Source organism: Channa argus, chromosome 10 (genome assembly GCF_033026475.1).
Source record: "Channa argus isolate prfri chromosome 10, Channa argus male v1.0, whole genome shotgun sequence".
Classification (NCBI taxonomy): Eukaryota; Metazoa; Chordata; class Actinopteri; order Anabantiformes; family Channidae; genus Channa; species Channa argus.
In genome coordinates, this window is record NC_090206.1 from 7,519,482 (window position 1) to 7,532,379 (window position 12,898).

General features: G+C 40.8%; 2 protein-coding genes across 2 annotated transcripts; one reads left to right on the forward strand and one right to left on the reverse strand.

Annotated features, from left to right (window-relative positions):
* The first annotated feature begins 215 nt into the window (after positions 1-215).
* On the forward strand, positions 216-5,859 carry gpr174 (G protein-coupled receptor 174). Its single transcript, XM_067518057.1, has 4 exons — positions 216-532; positions 773-945; positions 3,103-3,549; positions 4,339-5,859. Exons 3-4 carry the CDS (start codon positions 3,346-3,348, stop codon positions 5,140-5,142), a joined length of 1,008 nt encoding a protein of 335 aa, XP_067374158.1. The 5' UTR covers positions 216-532; positions 773-945; positions 3,103-3,345; the 3' UTR covers positions 5,143-5,859.
* On the reverse strand, positions 5,542-12,458 carry LOC137133924 (integral membrane protein 2A-like). The gene is made up of 6 exons (XM_067518060.1): positions 12,055-12,458; positions 11,522-11,659; positions 9,316-9,501; positions 9,120-9,230; positions 7,856-8,000; positions 5,542-6,999 (listed from the first exon to the last, which is right to left on the reverse strand). Exons 1-6 carry the CDS (start codon positions 12,124-12,126, stop codon positions 6,905-6,907), a joined length of 747 nt encoding a protein of 248 aa, XP_067374161.1. The 5' UTR covers positions 12,127-12,458; the 3' UTR covers positions 5,542-6,904.
* Between the last annotated feature and the right edge of the window lie 440 nt (positions 12,459-12,898).

Below are 12,898 nucleotides of genomic sequence, written 5' to 3' on the forward strand. Positions count from 1 at the left end.
TATTTCCTATTCAGTTACTGAAACACTAAGTAATGTGTAATATATGAGGAACAAAAAACAGTTAAAAAAAGAAATTACCAAACAGTTTCTGTGTTTACTTTTAGTGCAGAGTCTCAGTCCTTTTCTCATCAAATGGACAGATACATAGATATAGGAAAAACGTAGCCCTGAACATAATAGCAGAAGTTATAGTGTCAAAAGTTCTTGTAAACCACACCCCCACACTCACAGGAAGTCAAATGTGTGCTAAAACCCCCAGTACAGCTTAAAGGCTCAGAGAGACAAAGGCAGAAAGAGATATAGGGAGAAGAGAATTAGAAATCAAAACAGGAAATAACATTAGATTAGAAGGGAAAAAGACAGCATACACCGAAGACGAGGTAGAACAGATAAAGTGTGAGAAAAGGGTGAGAAAGAGGGAGGGAGGGAAGACAAATTAGCATTAGTGGGGAGGAGGGAGGGGGTGACATGTCTGAGAGTGTCTGATGCTTCACTTTACTGCATTTTGATGCAACGTGGTTTGAAGACAGAGGTGAGAAACAATTTCTACATATTAAAATTAAACGACTGTTAACTTTTGTTTTGAGAGGCTGGATGCTTTCAGTGTGGAGTCATGCCCCAAGGGGGATCTTGTGTGTTTCTCCAATGTGAGGAATGTCTGTTATTTTGAGTGTGTGTGTAGTATGTGTGCGTCCTTGTGTTCCGCTATGTGTCCATGGAATCGCACAGTATCTGGGACAGTGGTTCACAATAGGTTTTTATGTGTGAACAGCACACATGGAGTTACCTGGGTGCTAGCGTTTCAGATGCTGATGCGTGAGGCCAGTTGTCGCATTGGAGTGGAAAAGCTGTTACATACAACCAACCCGCAGAGCAGTGACTCACCAGATGAAACAATGTGTTTCCAGTCGTGGAATCTGAAGACTATCACTGCTGAATATAAAGGTAGGGGTGCAGTTCTTTTATGAAAACTCTTCATGTACATCTAAAACTAAACTAGGTTAGTTTCCCTTAATCTGTCCACATTGCAATGTTACAATCCAATGTGTGTCAACACACGTAGAGCCACAAGGAGGAAATGAGCGGTCAAAAGTAACTGGTCTACTGTAGATAACCCGTGACAAAAACACACTACGTGCAAAAATGGGAGTAATAAGAGACGAATCGGACTAGAGAACAAATTAGGCTCCTTAAGGTGTCAGTGATGCTTTAAAATAAGACTGATCCGCTGAGAGTTTTTTCTCGGGGCAGTAAAGCACGATAAAAGGCGATCAAGGAGCAGAGGCCAGGGACCAAAGTGCTGTGGACAAGTTCATCCAATCTCGAAGAAATACCTCTATATACAAAATTCTTCTGCTTGTTATTGTCCTCAGAGATATCGAGTGTTCTCAAGCACTTTATCCTTTAAAATTTTACAGCTATTAAGATCAATGTTTGACATAGAATACCATTAAAAATACGATACATCCTCAACCTTTTTAACTTGTTATCCCGTAATAAGTTAGAACAATTATAAATTGCCTTGTGACATTTTACACGTCTACATGTGCTAACAGTCTCACCAAAGAATGGTTTCCCCTCCAACCTTCTCATTTGGCTACATCGTGTAACTGCTCACAAAATCACAAAGATTAGAAAAAAAAAAAATTTATAAAAAAATAAATAAAGTTAAATGGCATAAAAGAAAGTTTGTGTTTTCAAATATTCTACCAAATATGTTGGGAGAGAAAAAAGAAAACATTAGCTCACACCCCCTCAAATTCATTTTGTGACCTTTTGGAGCGTTTCCCTACCTCATGTTTCAGAATGACTCAAACTGAATAATGTAATCAAACTGTATATAACGTAGTTCAGTCAGCAGCTACAGGAGCTTTATATTAAAACTAAATAATAATGTAATATGTATATAACTGGATATATAGTATATGTTCTACAACTCTACTTTCACCTGGCCATGATGTTGGATTAAAAATCTATAACAGAGTAATTTATCATTGTTGTCTCTGTGTATAGATTACACCACTGGTAGGATAAAAGAGATCATATCTAAAGGTAAAGGCATCTGTGGTCTATTTTAGGAGGTGTCCTTTCCTTCACAGCATGGGTGCTTTGGATGTTTTAAGTTTTGCATCATCAGAAAAGATGATGGGAGTTCATATAAACTGTAGCATAAGTGAACCAAAGGTAAACCAGCGTATTGTTTTACAGTGGTGGGTGCATCACACCCACAAGGTTGAAGTTCGGTTCCAGACTGTGCATTTCCATTTGAAGTGAATGTAATTTTAACTAACCTAAATCAAATTTTAAACCATTGAAAGCTGCTCCCTCCTCGAGCTGTGTGAACGTGTCAAAAAACAAGGGGGCAGTTACCATAAAAAGAGTGACTCTTAGCACTTAGACAAGATAGCTTAGTATGACCTGATAACCACATACTTGGACTGACTTGCAAACCACGCTAGTTTCACTGATGCTTTGGCTTTATGTAAGCTCCCCTGCAGGTGGGTTTGCTAAACATTGATCATGCTGTGGTACTTTGTAGCCTCGCTTTCTCTGGAGGTTTGCATATTTACTGTAAATGACACTGCAACACATCGTGATCGAAGACAAATCATTTATTCATGTACCTTTCAAAACAGGCTGTGGCTAACAAGTGTGTATTTAGGTGTGTGTGTGTGTGTGTGTGTGTGTGTGAATTTGTGAGACTGGGTCCAGTACAATGTAATATGTGTCTTATCCAGAAAGGTTCTTTTTCAATGCTTAATAGCAATGTGCAAATTATGCAAAACATGCTGCTATCTCAGGCTGATTTATAGATGCAAACCTTGCTGCCTGTTTTCCAGGTGAGAGTCAGGGATGGTAGCTCGTTCTCACAGTTGTGTGTGTAAGACTTAGACAGATTCCATTTGTTGAAATTCAAAGTCATAGACTCTAACCTTCACAGAGAGAGATGGGTCGTCTTGCTCTGAGGTGACCATACACCCAAAATTGTCACAGATGGACTGTTTTTTTTGGGGGGGGGGGTTTGCATTTGTGCTTTGTGGCTTTTTACACACATCTTGCTATAAAAGGTCCATGAGTTGACCTTTTTTTCTCCCCTACCAGATGCCACATTTTGGGGCTTGAGTGCAGCCTGAAGACGGTTTCTTGCCACGGGACAAAACTTCAACTTCAGTAACGGTCAAGTTCTCTCAGGTCACAACATGAACCCTTTGCCATAATGGACAGCGTGGATGCCAAAATGCATCCATCAGCAGACTTCAAGCTTCTCTGCTGATACAAGCTTCCTGTTAGTTCATAAGACAGCTTGTCTTAAAACACTGAACAATAAACAGCCCTGGGCTTAAGATGAACTTTGCTAACCAAAGCTGTCCAAACAGCGGCGATATCCAGAAGTACCAGCACCATGTGTATGCAGTGTTGTACAGTGTGATCTTAGCACCGGGCCTGCTGGGTAATGTGCTGGCCCTGTGGGTGTTCAGGGTCTACATCAGAGAAACCAAGAAGGCTGTGCTGTTCATGATGAACCTGGCTGTGGCTGACCTGCTGCAGGTAAAAATCTCCCCTGGGTCTTTTGTACTTCATTTTTGTCTCATAAGTCTTTAATTCCACAAATGTATGAATTTATCTGTCAATCTGTCTCATATAACTTGACTAGCACACAGCTGTTCATCACTGATACTGTATTTCCTTTTGCTAAACTGTACGTCCCCTTCTCAGAGGGTGCTGTGGCTGTTATTATTATCATTATGGGTTAATCTATCGATTCTGTGTTCTATCAATTTAATGTCTTTAAGGTAATATGTGCATTTATGAATGCATTTATCATGAACTATACCATATCTTCACATATGATACATCCATAACTGCAGTATAAACGGAATGATTGATAACATAACATAATATGTTAAAATTCATTAAGATATAAGGACAGAATATATTTTAGATGTGTTTAACAACTGTGTGTTTGTTTATACACCAGCCATAATGCTTTCAATATGTTAAAGTTACATAATTAAACAGTGTTATAAATTATACAAAAATAATTTTTGGTTCGTAATTTTAAATGGCCAATAGACCCCTAATGCTTTTACCCTGTAATATGTCAGAAAAAAATTATCCCAAAGTTTATTCAAAGGCAGGGTTCGGTGGTCTCAGCTGATCAAATCAAGAAGCCGTCCACCACGAGCCAAATCTTTAAATTGTTTTTAACTTTGACCCAATTAGAAAATATACATAGGGAAAAAAGAGCTGTGCTGCTGATTATTTGCCATCACAATAGGACTCAGATAACAAGGTTTTGCTTTTGTCAACAGCCTTAATACTCTTGGTTGTCCCCAGGTTCTCTCTCTGCCTCTGCGGATTTACTACTACCTGAACGATACCTGGCCCTTTGGACGTTCTCTCTGCATGTTCTGCTTCTATCTCAAGTATGTCAACATGTACGCTTCCATCTACTTCCTGGTGTGTGTCAGCGTGCGTCGCTGCGAGCTCATCCTGCGTCCGCTGAGGTACAACTCACCCAGGCGGAAAGGTGACTTGTTTGTATGTGTCCTCGGCTGGCTGTTCGTCTGTCTGGCCTGTCTGCCCTTCCCCCTGCTGAGGAACGCCACCCCCAGTTCAAGTAACTTCACTTCAGAGGAAGAAGTGTGTTTCTCAGAGCTGCCCATGAGGCACGTCAGTCCTCCAACAGCCTTTGCCCTCCTGGTCATAGCAGAGCTTGTGGGTTTTGTCATCCCCCTTACCCTGGTGTTAGCCTGTGCCATCCTGACTGCTGGAAGTCTTCGGCAGTTGGGGGCAGGGGCGATTACCGACCGAGGGGAGAAGAGGAGGGCTTTAAAGATGGTGCTAAGCTGTGCTGTGGTCTTTTTAGTGTGCTTTGTTCCATACCACATCACCATGCCCCTGGACTTCCTGGCAAAAGCCAACACTCTTAGCAGCTGTGGCTTTAGGGACCTGATTCTACGATGTCACCCTGTCACACTCTGCCTGGCCAGCCTGAACTGCAGCCTGGATCCGCTCATGTACTATTTTACGACGCATGAATTCTGGAGGCGACTGAGCAAGCCAGAGATACCAGAGAGCATGTCTTTCAGCAGGCGCCTGTCCTGCATAACTGGGAGAGAGGAGACAGAGGATGACTAGACTACACTCTAAGTTTACCCATTAAAGGACTAACATGTTCATTTTAACCACTAAATCACTGACATGAAGTCTATAAATTCAATTTGCATTCACACCAGTGTATGAACCTATGGAGGACTTTCAAAATGTGAAGTTATTTTTTTCTATTTATTTTTGAATAAAAAAGGTCTTTTTTAATTTCTATGGCTCCAATGAAGACTGAGGTTTTCCTGGTAGCTTTTCAGTGCAAACATTTGTAATAAGCATCAGGCAAAAACCGAATACAGGTAAACCCCAAAGCCGACACGTGCGTCAACATAACCTACCAGCCCACAGAAAATAAAAAAACAGCAGCTTTGGGTTGAACAAAAAAAAAAAATCAGCTTTCTTTAATGTGATAATAAGCAAACCACCAAGATATTCAGTAGGTAAAGAAATGCAACTTTATTCAACAACAAAGTGAAGTTCAGATCAGTAGCTGCACACAACATTGGTTTGTATCTAATCTTGTAGTATTCAGGTAAAAAGCTGAGACAGAAACTTTTTTACAAGCACACTTCCTGTCTGATTGTCTTTCTGTGCAGGCATTCAGCGGGAAATCAGTGAAAAGTTATTTGGCAGGAGGCCGTATTATCAATCAGTCAAGGACAACATTCGAAGCAAATAAACAAATTGATGCTAATAATTTGTTCTCGTTGAAATTTTGAATGCAGTGTTTTTCAAAAAAAAATGCTAAACTGATCAGAGCCTATTTCTTACAGCTGTCTTACAGCAGTAAAGGTAATATTCCAAGATATGGAACCACTAAGTCATAAACATGAATTCAAAAATTAGTCGTTTGCATTTCAAAAATTGCTGAAATTTCCCTTTAGCTTTAGCTCATCATCCCTCCTTCAAGTGTATTGTCACAAATAAAGTTTCTACACAACAAACACGAACACAGAAAGGGTGCTGGACTGTTCACCATCAACTTTACATTACGGTATTACACAGCAGGACCGTAGAGGCCTCTGGGAGAAGCAGAGCACTCTGGGAAATATCTACAAAGTGGTGACTGACAGCTCTGGGCCTGTGCACTTCCAGGGCCGTCCATAAAAAAAAAAAAAAGAAAATAAAACAACAACCGTATTTCACGTGTACTGTAACTGTGTTGTACCATGTGTTTCCATGGCCACTTGTGCTATAGTATCACACAGTAACATACAGTCCATCTGGTCGATGCTGCTCCAAAGAATCCATTAAGTAGGGGAACAGTGGGTGAACACACAGATAACTCTGACATGTACCAGTCCTCAGTTCCACTGAGAAACTAGTGTCAGAATGACTCACGACGTTTTTTTTCTGTAGGTGACTGGATGTTGGAATACAGTAACAACGATAAGTTTGGTCTGCAGGAAGCTACAGCAACAGAACAAAAAAAAAAAAAACCCAACAACAACAAAACAAATCAAATCTAGTTACATCCGTAGTTAGCAAGCTGACACTGGTTATCAGTACAAGATTAGCTAGTGAATACATGAGCAAGAGAGCTTTGACCTACAGGTTCAGGGGAATACAGCAGAGGAGGGAGGTTTCTCTATAATACTGTAAATAAAATAACTCACTTATCACCAGGGTTAAAAGCAGGGGGGCAAAAACTAGAGTTAGGAGTTTCATACAAAAGTAACTTTCTGCTGAAAGTTGTTCCCTCCTTGGCCTCCACCCACCAACTCTCTCTCTCTTTCTCTCTCTCTCTCTCTCACTCAGTCCCTCACTCTCTCTGACCTATGCTCATTCTTTCCCATCAAGGCTTGCAGATCTGGGTCTCCGTCACAAACTTGTTCTCAAAGTGGCGGATGGTGAAACATTCATCTACAGAGCGCTTCTGGATGTCTCCACCTGACAGACACACAAATACACAGAAATAAACGTGGAACATATTTAGTGATGCTGGTCAATTATAAATTGAAGTGCAATTTAAAATGGTTTTGCTAAGAAGTAAGTCGTATACAACTTTGGTGTTATTGTGTAAACTACTCTGTGTTACCTGATAAAGTAAGTGTGATGCTATTCAAAGATTGAAAGTGCTGAGGTTATAGCACGTGCTCAAAAAAAAGTCTGCTACCATTAACTTTGAGAACAACAAGCAACAGTCCGATAAACTTACCTTGACTTTGATACCTGTTCTTAAACAATACTTCCATTTTTCTACTAAAGACAGTTTTAACGCTCATGAGAGAAAATTTACTTGGGCTAATGCTACATTTATGCAGAATTGGTGTATGAGCTTCCTGTTAGGCTTTTCTGACTGAGCACACTTCACACATTTTTCAACGATGGTTTCAATTCACTTTTTTACATGACCTACCCTACTTTTGAAGCCTTTGCTTATTCTCATAAACAGTACAGCAAAGCTCCTTTTACTTCACTGTAGCTGAACCGAACTTCATGTGTGTATTAACAAGGGACTTCATTTAGATGTCACCTAGCAACATCAGCTCTCAGATGAGTTGTGGAAAATCCCCCCCCCCCCGCCAGTGGTGTAAAAATGGTAGCAATTGTAATATCATGGGTTAATATTTCTTACACAAAGACTGAGGGGAAATAAGAACATTTTGTTAAAAAATAAAAGAAATAAAAAAATGTCAACCACTGAGAGTTTGAAAAGTGCATCAACAGTAGGAAATAAGGGAAGCTTAACACACACTCGTTCACGTGACACAAAGTCAGCTGAAGCTGCGCACCACATCCATACCTGGCAGGCTGGCACGACGCTGCATTCTGTAAGTTTCCTTTCCATCACACAGCCGGCGGATGTAGAAACCCAGAGGCTTTATATCATCGATGCGCTCTGTCACCACCAGGTCCTCATGCACCAGATAACTGCGGTAAGATCCCGACTGGGGAAATAAAGAAGGGGTACATCATAAAAATAAAAGCAGCTCGGTGGATGTGAGAAGCACAGCGTGTGTGGACGTAAGTGTAATTACCAAATCAAATCGTGTTCACACTACATAATTACATAATTAGCTGAATGCACCAACACCCACCTAATACTAAATGTCTTTGTGGACAACTTAGTGAAGATGTCTTTTTTTAAAAGCAACTAAACTTTTGCCATGAATCTGTACTAAATAAATAAATAAATAAAAATAAAGTTTTAAATGTTTATTAACAGCTATTTCTTGGACTCAACAAATGGGATCATTTTAGCATTGCTGTTAGCAAATCCACTACCAGGTGGTTCTCATCTGTGTTTTCTTAGAGAAATACTAAAAAAAAAAAAAGAACTAGTGAATGGATTGTGATAAAATCTATATACACAAGCATGTGTCTAGAAATATGTAGTAACATTTGTGAGCTCATGAGATTTTATCTGGTAAATCCCACGACATGAAAATTCTGTCTTTAGCATTTAGCTGTAGCTCGAGTCCACACGGGTAAGTGATATTCAAAACATACAATATATCAATAGTATTCAAAATCAGTCATGGATCAGACATACTGAAATATGTTGATACCATTGTACACTAACTGCTAAAGCTGTAAAGTCTTGTAACAAGTATGTAGTAGGTTTCACACTGTACAGAATGAATAGTAATTAATTGTACAGACTTAATACCACTGTTTCAATGTTTGCAATTTAGCACAGGAACTTGTTCAAAAAGTGCATTAATACAATCTACCATAAATATAATAGTATTCTACTGACACATTTTTCATGTCGCATATGTAAAGTCAATGAAAGGTAAACAAATGCCATTGAGGTTCAAAAATCCCATAATGCCTGTGATGGAGGAAGGTGAGGTGTGCTGGAAATTTCCACTTTATAAATTGCAGACACGTCTGATTTGCACAGGATTAAAATGCAGACAATCCCTGGAATTATTATAAATCCCTAGATTTTTCCAGGTAATATTTAGTGCTTAATATCAGGTCTAATGCATTAGCATGAGTAAGAGTACTACGAGTATTTCTACATCCTTAGTGCTTGAGGTCACAAACTCTTCACTACTCACCATCAGCTGAGAGAAAAGGTCAATGAGGTCCTGAGGGGGGAGGACCACGGAGGTGTTCAGAGGAATCACAAAGCAGGTTCTCAGGGTCAGGTCCAAATATGCAGTCAGCTTCTACACACACACACACCACAGAGTAAACGGGAAGAAAGTCTGCTGCTGCAGGTGCTTGCATGGTTTTTAAGGGTGTGAATGTTACCCTGTTAAAATCATGGAGGATGTAAGCAGGGTCTCCAGGTCTGAAGCGGGGAGGGGGGACACTGATGACGGCCATGCTGTCAGAGATCTCCACCTCCTCCTCCACCCGCGGCAGGTAGTATGGCTGGCTTTCTCCTCCAGCTCCGGCAGACACGTCACTGAACTGCATCGCACCGTGATACAGCCTCTGGAGGACACGGGCAATATTAAATCATATTAATGCACACTAAATCTAATATAATCTAACCAAAGTGTTATTTTGTTGGAAAAAAAAAAACTATTTTTTTTATTGTCCAAACTTTCACTTTAATTATTTGCGTTTGAGCCAATAATCAATAGAAACTGGCTTTTGGTGACGGCTGGTTCTTTAAACATTTATTCATGTACAGTAAACTCTACAAGGCAACCTACACATTATTTTAAGATTGTGGCTGTTCTGTGTCCTGATATATCCTTTCATGTCAGAAGGAGCTTGACTTTCATCTTGACTTTCATCAGAAACCAGAGAAGTGTCCCCAATGTATTATGGAACAACCCATATGCAAAAAAGACAGCGTCTGTGTGCACGTAGACATTACACCTAATGTGAGTTCCACCCATTCAACACTGCAAAATTCAAGTGGGTCACGTGAGCACTTTCTCTAAATACAGTGAGTGCACAGGTCAGCACTATTGCTTCCCACGAAGAGTGTTTCATCAGCAGTCACGCGCAGCCTTAATAAATCTGTCCACATTTGAGAAACTCTCTCCCTGCTCTCCCCCTGCAGGTCTCTGGTCAAAGTCACAGAAAATTTTAAAGATGGCATTGAGATTCTACCGGCATAAAAAGCAGGGACCAACTGATTTGATTTTTTTTTTTTTAACCTTACAGGTATAGAATATTGCAAGTCAAAATGCTTTACAAATGGCAGCTTGGAAATAACAGAACAGCACAAATGTTAAAAGTTCTGAAACATATAAACACCAATAAAAAAACAAAAGCCATAAAAATCTAATAAAAACTATAAGAGCTAAAAAACTATAAATAAATTAAAAAAAAACTATAAAAGCAAACTACATTTAAAAACTTACATAACATGGATGAAAAAGAGTAATGGATTGAAAATATTTTAATCAAGAGCCATGTTCAAGAGGCGAGATTTAGGTTTCAGGCGCTCTCAGCTCTTAAGAGAGACCAAACAGCTTGCTAAAAGTCTTTGTACCACACTTTGGAACAACTAAAAACAGATGGAGCAGCATTACTACACTGCAATCTGCTGGTTACAAAAGCTTACATCAGTCTCCCTGAATCCCTCAGAGAGAGAAATGGCTGCACTGTATTTCTGAGATGAGCAATAGCGGATCTGGAGACACAAACGCGGACCTTGAGGTTCAGTGACAAAAATGACATCGGTTTCTGGACTGTTGGATTGGTCTAAGTCCTGGAGAATTTTCCTGGACATTTTCTTTTACCTTAGAAACTATAATATTTTTGTTTTCTTGGTTGAGCTAAAGAGGTTGAGTAACATCCAGGAAATAATATGAAAGTAAACCACATACAGATAGTAAAGGAAAAATTTCACAAATAGTGGTTTACAGATGTTGTGACAGCTGCTATGGTGTCTTCCGTAGGCATATTCATTTATCACATGCTTCCATCTTCGGGGCCTTTTCTTCGCTGCGCCATACATTTCATGGTTTTGTCTTTTTGAGAGAAGACTCAAGTTTGTACAGCAGCCAGACACACTGGTGATCCAGCAAAGAACCAGCTAATAGGAGAGCAGTGGGCCTCGAGTACAAACTGGAGTCCACTCGGGGTCTTCTCGACTGATGCATCAGCTTGAGCCCTCCATGCTGCAGCATCCTAACCACTAGGCCACCTACATTTCCTCACTTGCAACAGTTATTTGAACAGAGAAATTTGTTTGTCTGTGTTGTAATGTCAAGCAAATGAGGATGTAAAGAATTTGCAGTGTTAGTATTGCAGAAACATATTATTTAGGTTGGACGTTTTTTTTCTTTTTTTTTTTGTACACAGTGCTACATCGTTCTCCTGATTCATATCACATCATGTAGCATTGGATGAGCATAGGTGGCTTTCTGACAAAGTTTCTGTCAGGTAACCTGCGCAGTCTACCAATAAAATAAAAAAAATAATACACTCATAACAATGTAATTTTAATAAGACCACTACTAATAACAAAACATATAAGGAAGCATACACTCACTTTAGGCGTGAAATATCGGTAGAGACATGCTCCCCCCACGATGAGCCCACTGAGGATGAAGGCGATGCCCAGCAGGGTGAGCAGACAGCGACCTGTGGAGCCCTCGTTTCCCGCTGGTGCAGAGGCCAACTCAGGATCCTAAACACACACACACACACGTAGTGTATAAAGACAGATGTTACACGCAATGCTACACATCACTGCATGTGCTAAAAAAAATCGACAATCAACGTGTGCAGAGGATTGACTGAGTCGTCCTCTCATCCCAGTGAATGGGCTCCGTCTCTGCAGGACAGCTGCTCGGAAGATGGGCGGTCCCATCGTGTGTGCTGCAGCAGGTGCAACATGGCTCCCCGTGCGCTTTGTGGTTACCCTCGAAATGTGCAATACGCATGAGTCTATGTAACGACCCTACGAAAATGTTCGCGGATTCGGTCGGCGCTCACAGCTCACTGCCTGGTGCAGGCCTCACCTTCCACCAGGCTGAAAACGGGCACCGGGCACAGACTCCGCACTCAAGCCCGTTAGCTCACCTTCACAGCGTCTGGCACCTCCTTGCCCAGCGCCTTCTGCGCCAGAGCCGAGTTAAAAGCGATCTTCACCATGCTGGAGTGGAAGCGTCGGCTCGGGTTTCTTGTGCAGACAGAAAGAGGCAAAGTGTCGGTGCTGAGCTGCGTCGGTTTATTCCTAGTTGCTCCTAGTTGTGACGCAGTTTGCAACCTCGGCTTTATCTAGCGCTTCCGGTGGCAGCAGGGGGATTAAGATGACATCCGAAAGAGAAGCTACACAATCTTCTTCGACATGAAGCTAAATAACACACATAAGTAGCCGACGTCAGGTTCAATTTAACGAACTATTAGTTTCTGATCTAACCGCGACCACTGAAACAATTTAGTGCTTCACTTATTGTCTGTAATGACCTCCCCGGAGAGTTAATTTGTGCGACTTTGGTGCCACCCAGTGGTCCGATGGTGAACATGCCCTCGTTTTTTCTAAAATTACTCCCCACATAGAAAAAGCTTCCACTGATAAGAGCAAACCTAACAACACAAGACTTGAACTATTTTCACAGTCAGTTCAACTTGTCTCCATTTGTCCACACTATTCTGTGCAGCACACGACACTCAGTGAGTCAATGCTGCACTGTAATGTAATGAAAATTAAATAATTGTAAAGTATAATGTAGCCTATTCATCTCTCTGAATATTCCACTGAGTAAACTGACTCTGTAAATATATCTCCTCCTACACGGTGGGCACCGCCTGCCAGTTTTGTCTGCCCACTTGTACTGACACACAGCCTTCTCTGCACTGTGTGGAAACAGGCCAGTGCAAAAACTATACAGTATGTCTGTCACATTTCTTCAGCCCTTTCTCA

Coding starts and splice junctions, on each gene's coding strand:
- gpr174 (XM_067518057.1), top strand. CDS start 3,346: ATGAACTTTGCTAACCAAAGCTGTCCAAACAGCGGCGATATCCAGAAG. Junction 3,550..4,338: donor CTGTGGCTGACCTGCTGCAG/GTAAAAATCTCC, acceptor GGTTGTCCCCAG/GTTCTCTCTCTGCCTCTGCG.
- LOC137133924 (XM_067518060.1), bottom strand. CDS start 12,126: ATGGTGAAGATCGCTTTTAACTCGGCTCTGGCGCAGAAGGCGCTGGGC. Junction 9,502..11,521: donor ACCGATATTTCACGCCTAAA/GTGAGTGTATGC, acceptor CGTGTCCTCCAG/AGGCTGTATCACGGTGCGAT. Junction 8,001..9,119: donor ACCTTTTCTCTCAGCTGATG/GTGAGTAGTGAA, acceptor TTATTTCCCCAG/TCGGGATCTTACCGCAGTTA.